Source organism: Ylistrum balloti, unplaced genomic scaffold, assembly GCF_031769215.1.
Source record: "Ylistrum balloti isolate Yb309-2 unplaced genomic scaffold, AGI_CSIRO_Ybal_v1 Utg371048, whole genome shotgun sequence".
Classification (NCBI taxonomy): Eukaryota; Metazoa; Mollusca; class Bivalvia; order Pectinida; family Pectinidae; genus Ylistrum; species Ylistrum balloti.
In genome coordinates this window covers 776,850-789,234 of record NW_026782580.1, presented here as the reverse complement: position 1 = coordinate 789,234, position 12,385 = coordinate 776,850, and the positions used below count along the sequence as shown (strand labels likewise).

At 34.9% G+C, this 12,385-nt stretch overlaps 1 protein-coding gene and 1 non-coding gene across 2 annotated transcripts; one reads left to right on the top strand and one right to left on the bottom strand.

Annotated features, from left to right (window-relative positions):
- The first annotated feature begins 388 nt into the window (after positions 1–388).
- On the top strand, positions 389–7,364 carry LOC132560331 (cysteine and tyrosine-rich protein 1-like). Its single transcript, XM_060225004.1, has 4 exons — positions 389–437; positions 4,880–5,087; positions 6,490–6,656; positions 7,200–7,364. The coding sequence occupies exons 1-4, from the start codon at positions 389–391 to the stop codon at positions 7,346–7,348; spliced, it is 573 nt and encodes a 190-aa protein (XP_060080987.1). The 3' UTR covers positions 7,349–7,364.
- Positions 7,365–12,257: 4,893 nt separating this feature from the next.
- Positions 12,258–12,328, bottom strand: Trnag-gcc (transfer RNA glycine (anticodon GCC)). The gene has a single exon. It is a non-coding gene; the product is annotated as a tRNA-Gly (tRNA).
- Positions 12,329–12,385: the final 57 nt, after the last annotated feature.

Here is a 12,385-nt window from a genome sequence, read left to right as displayed (position 1 = left end):
AAATAAAACTCGTTACCATTAACTGGAATTTATCAATGAAATTAAGTTATTAAATGTTTACTCCGACATATAGATCCTTTATTTTATTATCTATAAAAAAGAACGCGAGTACAAATTTCACAATTGATCTAAAATCGATCGTGTTTAATGCGTTAAAAATGTATTCGTTTTTATTACGTTTTGGGTTCAACATCGAAATAACCAACTAAAACTGCGCAATTGTTGTTATTGTTGGGAAACCGTGGAGATAAACATGTCCAAGTACATATGTGTACATATGTGTATTGGACTTGCATTCCTGTATCGCCAATAGAGCTATCAGTTGAGGTCACACATAGACGGAAGATATGCCTTTGCCACCGACTGTTTAACTACCTACAGAAACAAGATGGCTTCTTACAAATCCGCCCTCATTTCTTTTGTCGTCACTTTAACAGGTGAGTACTTTCCAAACTCATTAAATAGATATCTTGATATATTATGTAAATATGAAAGTTTCTGACAGTAAGAAGTGACTACTATGTTAGCTGGATTTAGATACCGAGGGACATTTCATGGACTGGAAAATATCTACATATATTTCATTTGAGTGAAAATTTATTGAATTTTAGATTTCAAACAAAAACAAACTACGAGAACTACAGGAATTTACTCATATTGACATGTATAACCTACAAAATTAATATTTCCCCACTTTATTTAACGTTATAGTCCTTGGCCTGTGGTTCATTCGGGCTCTGGTCCGTATGTTCGGTTTACTATACGTTTTAGTAAGATCTTTTATCAGACAAATAAATATGCATACAAATAATTCACTATTTAAAGCGAAACTGTGATACAAAATTTAAACATATTTATTTGCCAAGAACATTGACAAAACAAATTGGCACAAGTTGTAACATCTCAAACTTCCGCTCCTCTATATCTAGAATAATATCCGACTCACGCTCAGAACATCATTCTCTTCAGATACATATATTTTGTTGCAGGAAAAATATAAATATATGACTGAACTCAGAATAAAAGTAATATTTGACAAGTTAGTTCAAAATTGTGGAACTCGCATATTAGTACTCACACGATTAATGAAAACAAAAAAGAAGAGAAATGAAAAACAAATTAAAAAGTATCGCAACTGTTTAGGTGTTAAACCTATCCTTATCTCAAGACGAAAATAAATATTATGATTATTTTTGTTTTATTGTATTCAATATCTGCTATCAAAACCAAAAACCAAAGCACAAAAAAACATGATATTTTTACAGTTTGATTAACAAATAGACAAAACTAAAATTGGCTCTATATCAATTAGGACTTTATAACTTGGTTAAATAAGTGTGTATGACACAATGTCTTCTTTTAAACTAACCAAGATAATATTTACAAAATTGTTGTTCTTTTAAGAATATGTTTAATAATATATGAATCCCCACGTCCCATTCGTAACGTCGAATATTTAAAACCTGTAAGGAATATAAGGTATTTATATATATATGTTTTCCTGCTCATTATTTGTGTTGTCAATTTTGTTCGCTTTACAGGAAATTATATTCGATAACACATTGTCCTCCGATCTAACGTTCTATTAATTAAAATTTTCCTCCATTTTGTTTGGTTATCTTTAACAAAACAGACACTTCCGGTTATAGATCTAAATTCCTGATAACGTTGATAAACAGTGCCCTAGTAGATATGAAAAATAGCTATTCAAAGGGTTAAAAACTACACAGTACATGTTACATGGTAGTCGATGAAATAATCTTAAAAACTGCTTGTAAGAGGAAACCATAATTCAGGAAAAAAATTACAATTTTATACATGTTATTAGAATTTTTCATATTTTATTTTCGCTTCATGAAAATTAGAAGTCTGATTCGTGAACTAAATTGATTCAAAGGGCATGTTGATAAATTATATAACAATGGCTACAATTTTAAGCAATAAACCATTGAAATTTATACTCAATAGTGATGGACATTCTTTTGACCGATTCAGTCTGTCAATCGTTACATACATAAACAATACTTTGTGTTGTATTTTATCATGATACCTTAAAAGGTCATTTTCAACATAGAATAAGATCTTGTTTGAATATTGATATTATTTACTTAAGATTATCTCAGAAAATGTACCTATACCGGGATAAACCGTAGATATGAAACACACTGAAACATGTATGTGTATATCACACATGTATTACTCATGATAGAGTGCGATTGTCTTGTGTAAATAGATGTCGCTAAGAAATCCTTGAGAATTCCCACAACGTCTTATCGCATACGTTATAGGTCCTATAAACACCAAGGCGTCGGCACGAAATTCAGTTATGGATGGTGTTATGTTTTCGAAAGGTTATTCTTTGTTCAAGTGTTTTCTTTTAACGTAGAAAATGGTATGAAATGCACTGTGATAGATATGGTGACCGTTAAAACTTAGGCATAACCATAACTAGATCTTACGGGTATAACTACTATCCGCAGATGTACAACATCACTGTATTATACGAGGGCTGATTGGTCAGTTGTCAGCCATACATTGAAGAAGTTAAGCAGGGCTTTACTTTTTCAACTTTGCTATTCACTATCTAAGGCTGTGTACCCGTTGACTGGTGTCATAAGATCAGTTTATTTTGAAGAGGTAACACTCTAAAGTAAACAAGGCAAGTGATATTTTCAAAATGGACAAAATCGTTGAAAGAGTAGTGATTCAATATTTGCAAAAGAAAGGTCTAGTACCTAGGATATCCATACTGGTATGGTAACAACACTAGGGAATGATTCCCCATCATATGCTACTGTGGAAAGGTGGATGGCAGAATTTAAATGTTGCCGGTAGAGCCTTGGAGATGATGTCCATTTTGGAAGGCATGTCACTGTTGCAACCCCAGAACTAGCCAGTAAGCCAGTAATGTCCATGATATTGTTATAGCTGATAGGCGAGTTACAGAGAGATATATAGCCAGTACAGTTGGGATTTCACAGGAAAGAGTACATTCCACCCCAGATGTCTAACAACAGTCTAAACAATGGATTTACACCGATTCAACCCTGCCAATATATAATGCACCACTTCTTGGGCAGTAATGAGAAAATATTAGACTCAAGCGCCACAGAACACTCCGTAAAGACGTGTTGTTCGACCAGGACAATGTCCTTGTTCACAAGTCTGTCATTCCCGTAGCTGCCATTAACGACTGTAGCTTTGAATTGATTTAGCATCCGCCTTATTCGCATGACCTCTCTCCATCTGGCTTTCATTTTTTCCAAATTTGGAAAGGGCCATTTCCGGTACCCACTTTCGGTCATACATGCAATGGAGGACTTTCTGGACGGTCAATTAAGATTTTCCTCTAAATTAGTCCCATAAACATCACTGGCAGAAGTGTATATAGATACTGGAGGGGATTATGTTGAAAATAATGCAGTATGTCCGCAATATTCACATCCTTAAACATGATGCTCACAGCTTATCAATCAGCTCTCGTAACTACAACTGTGGAGTTTCATTATTTTTTTTAATCATGTCCAGATATGATTCCTTCACAAGACATAACAGAAGGGGCGTGGTTAACATTACATAAGAATAAGAAGTACATGCAGTGATTTGTACACAAAATTGGTTAAAATTGTCCGACCCCCGTCCCCCTCAAAATTTTTAAGTGCACACAACTTTCTTGTTCTGTTTAATGTGTGTGTGCTTTGTTTCGTTTTTCAAAGCGTACAGAGAGTTGTTCAGTCAAGACCCTGACCACAAAACCCGATTCCTAAACCATGATGAATATGTTGTGGAAAATATGCACTACGAAGTGTGATTGTCGACAGAACATACTCTCCACACCGCGTAGACGTATATCGATTCGGAAAAATTCTGTGTGAAAACAGTCACAATTTATGTTAGTCTTGACCAGAGTACTTAGATCTAATTGATAGATAGCTGTGGCTTTGCTTAACATGTATAGTTAAAATGAAAATTCCAAATCCGTTACGTTTTTGCTAGTTGTTAGACAGAAACATACGACTTTGTTTTTAATGTACAAGTGCAAATTAGTTTGGGAGGACGCTAAGAAAGTCTTTTATATTGAAATAAGGAAAGGGAAAGGTTGAAATTAGTTGAAAAGCAACAATGAATGAGTCCGTTAACAAATGCTAGAAAAATATGCATTACCCTAAACTCCCCTTACATCAAGGGTGTAAGATACGTGAAGAAGGGATAGATCAGACGGCATATTGTGTGGCAATTTGTGTTATTTACAAAATGAACATTTTAACTTTAGCTACATAATTCAAATAAAAATTTGGCGTTTTTTTAAACAACTGAAATATTCCATGATTGTATACCAATTTTAGTCCAAACCATGAAAAAATAATTTCTATAAATCTTAGAGCTGTCCTTTTTATATACCCTTCATTTTGACGGGACGTGCTATGCTATGGCGCTCTCCATCCGTAGTAAACTTTGATTCGTCCCGATAGGTTTCCTGCATTTTTCAACTTATCTTTTTCGATCTTAGTAGTTAAACACCAGAACATGAAGTGGTGTTTTCGTTACTGACTGAAAGTAGAAAGGTAGTGTGAAGTGTAATGAATGACACAGCTGAGCAAAGTTTAATATACCAATAGCAGCTCTGTAACATTACAAATGTAACTTTTATTGTTTTATGTTAGATCGACTGAAATTCTAAGTAGTCAGCACCAATGTCAACAATGGCAGACCTACATATAAATCATTTTGAAATAGTATAGCGAATTGCTTTATGTTGCTAGTAGGGATTGTGGTTGGTCTCCATATGTAATTAACTACCTATACCATATGAGGCACCGAAAAGGCCAAATCAGTATTTGCCTGTTCTGATTTGAACATGTTTTTCTTTGTTTTTTAGTCTTTGGTTTCACTGCCGCGGACACCTGTTATTCTTCAAAGAGATATTACAGCTACATTGACAACGATATGAGATACCGGTCCGATTCCACTTACTGCTCCTACTTGACCGGCTGCTGTTCCAAATTCGGGGAATCTGCCTCCTGTTGCTCCAGTGACATATACTACTACGACGGCTACTACGATGTGATCTACTATAGCTACTCGCTGTTAGTAAAAACTAACATGTTAAAATGTATCATACCAGTCACTAACGTTACACCAGCAATCACTTACATTATACTGCTAATCACTTACATTATACTGCTAATCACTTACGTTATACTACCAATCACTTACATTATACTGCTAATCACTAACGTTACACTAGCAATTACTTACATTATACTGCTAATCACTAACGTTACACTAGCAATTACTTACATTATACTGCTAATCACTAACGTTACACTAGCAATTACTTACATTATACTGCTAATCACTTACGTTATACTACCAGTCACTTACGTTATACTAACAATCACTTACATTATACTGCTAATCACTAACGTTACACCAGCAATTACTTACATTATACTGCTAATCACTAACGTTACACCAGCAATCACTTACATTATACTGCTAATCACTAACGTTACACTAGCAATTACTTACATTATACTGCTAATCACTAACGTTACACTAGCAATTACTTACATTATACTGCTAATCACTAACGTTACACTAGCAATTACTTACATTATACTGCTAATCACTAACGTTACACTAGCAATTACTTACATTATACTGCTAATCACTAACGTTACACTAGCAATTACTTACATTATACTGCTAATCACTAACGTTACACTAGCAATTACTTACATTATACTGCTAATCACTAACGTTACACTAGCAATTACTTACATTATACTGCTAATCACTTATATTATACTATCAATCATTTACATTATACTACCAATCACTTACGTTATACTACCAGTCACCCACGTTATATTACCAATCGCTTACGTTATACTGCCAATCACTTATGTAATACTGCTAATCACTTACATGATGACGTCAATCACTTACGTCATACTGTGTAGTACCAATGAATTACTTAATAATGTTTACCATTTTTGTTATATTAATTTACTATTAAATGTGAGTATTGTGAAGTTTATAAATATATGTTCATATAAGGATGTATTTTTCATAACCAAACTGCTATACCTGTACCTCTAAAACATGACCAATAATTTCAGGGAAAATGCAAATTAAGTATTTTCTGCTACCACAGTTCGTGTTTTTAAATTATTATTTTGGTTAGAAGAAGATTTACCGGATACACGAAAACATTTCCCTCGTCTTTCATGTATCTCTGAGAGAACTAAAAGCGGGCAAGCGAACGAGCGAAATCGTAAGGTCTGTCAGGTTCACATTCCAATGCAATATTCATTACAAACAATTTGATATTCAGATTGGAAGCAAAGAAAAGTCAAATGACATTCGGACTGCAAACTAGGTCTTGTTGAACGCAACACGTTACACAGACTACACAGCATGTATGAATGTTTGTAGAACACTTCTGAACAACTGCAGTTTAATGTAACTATTTTCTGTTGCTAGTTCAACCGCAGCTATAGCCGGGATAGTGATTGGCTGTCTCTCAGGCATCGGGATTTTCATTGCCATCATCGTCTGTTGCTGCTGCGCGTGCTTTCGCAGCACGGGCCCTAGGACGGGCGGTCAGGTATTAACTCCTGTCGGTGTAGGGGCCACAGTCGTCACAACACGTAAGTCTCCGAAGCTTTGGGTTTTAGATGAGAATGGATTCAGCTTCAAGAAACATCGGACTAGAATCTCAATAATCCAAATGAAGAAAACCGTCGATCTTAAGTCTTTACCTTCTTGGAAATACATTTGATATCTGACCTTGAAACATTACAAACAAATGATTTTTGACCTTGAACACCTATGCAATAACTGATCTCTGACAACATTCGAAAATAGTTGGCAGTTTTCCATAAAAAAAATAATGTTTACCTCGATGATGTGGTTGTTTTATCTGAGACTGGAACAAGTCTTGTTCAATAATGTTCACACTAGTACAGAATAGACGTATCAATACCCTTGATAAATATCCACCCTTCCTCTTCCGAAAGCGCAAGTCAGAGGAATCGCCAATATAACAATAAATACAGGACAATCTGTATGAAGACCACCTGCCAATAGAAACCAATTTACTGCTTTCTTAGAGATTTGTATAGACATAATTGTCGGTCTTCGTTACGTTTGTATTAGTGCAGGCTTACTAACTAACGTTTTGTAATTTTCAGAACAACAAGCCTTTCCTCAGCCACCGCCGACCCAGCCATATCCAGGCTACAACCCAGCCTTTGTACCAGACTCTGCGCCCACTCCTAATGCAGGAGCTGCGCCCTTTAATAACGAGATGGCACCCCCTCCGTATGCAAACAAGTATTAATCCCTCCACACGAACAACTCACAGATCATGTTGTTTTGATGTTTTGTCAAGTTGCAGTGATCTCTAAATTGATGATTTATATGGATCTACTGCTGATCATTATGTTCAGCGGACATGTAATGGGGGACTGAAAATAATAAGACCAGTCTTCAAGCTTGATTAATGCTGAACTTGATATCCAGAACAATTACATTGTAGCACAAGATACAATAATTAACGATCTTTCAATAAGTCTTGGAAACAGGTGGCAAATTGATATTACGAATTTCCTCGGCAACGAATGTCAACATATCACATGGATTCTCCGGCGAAAGAATAGATGCTTTTATTTTATTTTATCTTTTTATCTAATAATTACTGATTTCGTCGCGATCAATTACCATATTGCGGATTTCTTCAGAAATGGCTGGAATTTCCATGCAATTTTTATTCCGGTTTTATTGTTATCCATAATGGTAATATTTTTTTTTGTTTTTGTTGAAAGACACAAACTCATAGTCTGTTTCAATACCAGCCGGTATATAACCTTTTTTTTTTAGTTTGGGTAACACGGAGTTTTCTTACTGGCATAAGAAATTAGTCTTCTATTTAACACAACCAGTAAGTAAACATTTATAAATAAACAATTCTACACGACGATTTATAAACTTCTCTGTGACATGTATTTGTTAAGTCCGTTCATTCTATGGTTTATGTCAAATCATGTACGTGTACAGTAAAGTTACAGAATATGAATTTTGTTTTTCATAAAAATTTGTATAAATATTGTACTAAAAAGTCCCTGGAATCAACACCGACAAAATGTTTTTGTTTGTTCAAGTTATATGTATGTAAATATGTATGTGTATTGGACTAAATTTGTTTTGTTTTTTATATATATTATTTCATATTGATTGGTAATCAATATTGAGGAAAATTTAGTTGTATCTATGTATACAAGCCGCGAGTTATCATTATCCCAATGATTTATGCATAGCATAATGTTTTTGCTTCGAATTTGTCTAAGAACTTTTAAATATGAAAGCAATATGAAAAATAAATTTTATGAATTCAAATTATGACAAAAATGTGCATATTGCAGATACAAATCGTATTTTTTTTAAAACACGTACGTTGTACTTCCGTTATTTATCAAATAAACTATAAATAAGTCACGTTGTAGTTTATGTAGCATTATCATGAAAAAATATTGTTGATTGTCAATTACATCTGCTGACTATGTCCACTGGAATTTACAAGCGAAATAATATTTCCAAGCATTTACACAAACTCTATTCTCGACCCCATCAGCTGTTTAGCTTATCTATACTTATCTTGTACTATATAGAGTGAAACGAAGGGCGGTAACTCTAGAATATCAGAATATCTCAAATGCATCAAAACTGACTTTAGTATAAGTATAATGATTTTGTCCTATCATAATGAGCATGCCCGGTCATACATTCCTAATTATGCTTTCATCTCTCTGTATGCAAATTTTGTTACCAAAGACATTGTTAATCTTTAGATCAGAATTGCTTCAAGAAATTCACTACTTTATAGTTATTTCAGCCAAACAATCTCTACAAACATGTCTCCTGCACTTAGTTTGATCAGTGTTATACAAAAGTATTGGTTTTGTCATCCGTATGTAGAGGATATTCAATCGTTTCCCATTTGATATCATATGTATAATTCATGAGTAGCACATCATATCTACATACATTTTAAAATAAATAGATATATTCTCTCATAAAATGAAATACATATATATGATATTAAGCGGGAAACCATTAATTTTTCTTTTTATTACATTTTTGAAGGAAAAACAAATAAAAAGCTGATCCAAATATATGGTAAAGCAGCTGTTCGAAAGAAGGTTCCGGAAATGTTAGCGCGCTCTATGACGTCAGATGGTTAGACGTAACGCTTGACAAGACGACGTCATTTTGACTAGGCTGTTTTACGTTGTGTTCTTCCATTTTAAGCTGTTCTCAACAAAGAATTGATTTCCAAAACTGTCTTTATACTAAATTAGAGAAAAACCGATATGCACACAGGAATCATTCGATGGAAATCAACTTATACAGCCTAAGCTTCATTTTCCAGCCATTTTGTATGATCGGGAATGAGGATGGGGAAGATACACTTAGGATCAGATGAATGAACATGTCATGTATACACATCGTCATCTTGAATTTTGAAAATCATTTGAAAGCTTGTTACCGATATTTCTAGAGAAGAACTGATAGGATCTTTTACAAATTTCATATTTGGTACCCCTTGGTCCTATCTGTGACCTTTCAATTTTTCGACTGGTTTTAAAAAGCTAATTGGCTGACAGGTGGCCATCTTGGATTTTAAAAATGAATATTTAATTATCGCTGTTTTATGCGACGTACGAGATGGACCTTTCTCAAATTTTATTTTTAAGTTCCCTTTTGGTCCCTTGTTATGCAGGGTTTTCTTGGTGTTTTGTATCCTTTATCTTTTTTTTCTTTCTTTTTTTTTTAATTTGGGACTGATCACAAAAAATGAATGCCAGACGACCATCTTGGACAGTTTATATTTATCATATATTTTTATTAAAGGGAATTTTCAAATTTCGTATTATTAAAAGTAAGAACAGAAAGAACAAATAATGACCAAGAAATGGTAGGCACGTAGGATCTCTCAGACACTTCTTGCATCCATTAGTCTCGTTCATACAGCCGCTCAAGGTCACAGCGTAAACAAGAGTCTAGTCATTTATCGGTCTATTATTAGCATGCAATGTATATGTATATTGAAAGTAAAAGTTATGACACAAAACTGCAGCTCAACTGTCTTGTCAGATCAGAATCCTAACCAGACGCCGTTTCGCAAAAGCTAATATCTGGAAGCACGGCAAGAATGGATTAAATTTTATTTTCCAAAAAGCAAAGAGGGCTACCAACAACATTATCTATTAGTTAGATGTTTCAGTAACGCTTGAGAAAGATAATTATGTAGAACCTGATATTTAAGGGTTTGAATTTCGGCGGACTTACTGCATTATTTTTCAGCATAATCGCCTTCAGGATCTATACATTTTAGCCAGCGATGTTTAAGGGCCTCAATGCCAAGTTCTTTTTTTGACCGCTCAGAAAGTCCTCCACTGCATGTATGACGTCATCATCTGACCGAAAGTAGGTACCGGAATTTTTTCAATTTTGGAAATAGGTGAAAGTCTGATGGAGCGAGATCAGGCGAATAAGGCGGATGCTCGATCAATTCAAAGCTACAGTCGTTAATTGCAGCCATGGCAATGGTAGACTTATGAAGAGGGACATTGTCCTGGTGGAAACAACACACTTTTAATGGGTTTCCCGTTGCACTTGAGTTTAATATTTACTCTTAACTGCCTAAGAAGTGGTGCATAATACATAAATGTGTCGTGGATTGTTTGTCTCTTTTTGCAGATTATCTTCCATCAGGATACCATCATCATGCCAGAAAACCGAGGCCATAACCTTCCCCAGGTCTTCTAGTACACAGCCTTAAGTAGTCAGGATATCCTTGCTTAACTTCTTCAATACAGGGCTTATCAATCAGCCCTCGTAGTTATACTGAGAATTTAATCATATATTTTGAGTCAGGCGGTGTCAGGAAAGAGCGAAGTTTTTATGCCATGCCAAAATGACATTCTGTTCAAATTATCAAGAAAGCAAAGCACACAGTTGTAATGTGTCTTTAAAACTTAAGCTTTGGTACAACACTTTCAGAGTCATTACCTTTCTGCCAGAAGCAAATCACACTTAGATACAAGGTACATTGTATCCATATGGTTTGCGGGGGATAGATTGCATGAATAAGAGTAAAGTTGGTTCCAAATCCAATACTCTACATACGATTTTCATTCATAATTTGCTTACCCAACATACGACATTCCTAGATCGACACACAACATTCACCTATCAGATTTTGAATGTTGTGTGAAAATTTAACTGTTAAATGTTATAGTTTGGAATACATAACAAAAGTACCCACTTCTCTCGGTGTCAAAACTGGCCAAAAAGACCTGTAAATTCGTTCAATTTCACTTTCAAATACATTGATGACGTTTCGTCTACAAATAACAAGAAATTCATTGACTACGTCCCTTGTATTTACCCACCAGAATCGGAAATCAAGGACACGCCAATCTCAAACTTTTCCTACTAAGAAACCAACAAAGACAGCTTTCCTGTGGATATGCTTGATGATTTCAACTTCCCTATCCTGAATTTTCCGTTTCTTGATAGCAACATATCAGCATTAAGGTCTTTATATGTCGCTGTTGATTCAGGTTTCAAGGGTCTACTCCCATTATCACGATTTTGAACAATCTGATGCTCGTTGGTTTGCCTGTTGTTTATACCTTGTTCTCGTTTGAGAACGTAACTTACATGGCGGGTTTCGACGGAGAAGCAAATAACGCTTACTCTTCCTAAACACCTGGTCATATTATCTTGCCTCTCAGTGTAAATCCTTTTCCTTTTGTTCATATTTTGACCAAGTTTTATTAAATTTAATATACGGTTTTGGTCGTGTTGGATGGAATGTGTGGTTGGGTGTATTGTGTGGTTTTGGTTGTGTTGGGTGCATTGTGTGGTTTTGGTTGTGTTGGGTGCATTGTGTGGTTTTGGTTGTGTTGGGTGTATTGTGTGGTTTTGGTTGTGTTGGATGGATTGTATGGTTTTGGTTGCGTTGGATGGGTTGTATATTTTTTATTATCTTTATATCGATTTAGATGTCCCTGTCTTCTGAAACTTAATTCTGGCGTAACAGTTTCAAACGTAATATATGTTGACATTTGAAATTGTTATATGGTAACTTGTATCTTTACTAAATAAATGAATGGCACCTTTTCTAGTCTTGCTTAAAAAATAACAGGAAAGCAAATTACAAGAAAAAAAAAAGACAAAAACAGTGCATCGGCCGGGAATCGAACCCGGGCCTCCCGCGTGGCAGGCGAGAATTCTACCACTGAACCACCGATGCTTCACAATAAATTGGTGAACTTAAAACATGACTCTCTTGCATTAGGTGGTGCTTGTG

Excerpts from the sequence above, each read along its gene's own strand:
- LOC132560331 (XM_060225004.1), top strand. The coding sequence starts at position 389 with ATGGCTTCTTACAAATCCGCCCTCATTTCTTTTGTCGTCACTTTAACA. Across the intron at positions 438-4,879 it reads TTTTGTCGTCACTTTAACAG|TCTTTGGTTTCACTGCCGCG; the intron begins GTGAGTACTTTC and ends TTTGTTTTTTAG. Across the intron at positions 6,657-7,199 it reads GGCCACAGTCGTCACAACAC|AACAACAAGCCTTTCCTCAG; the intron begins GTAAGTCTCCGA and ends TGTAATTTTCAG.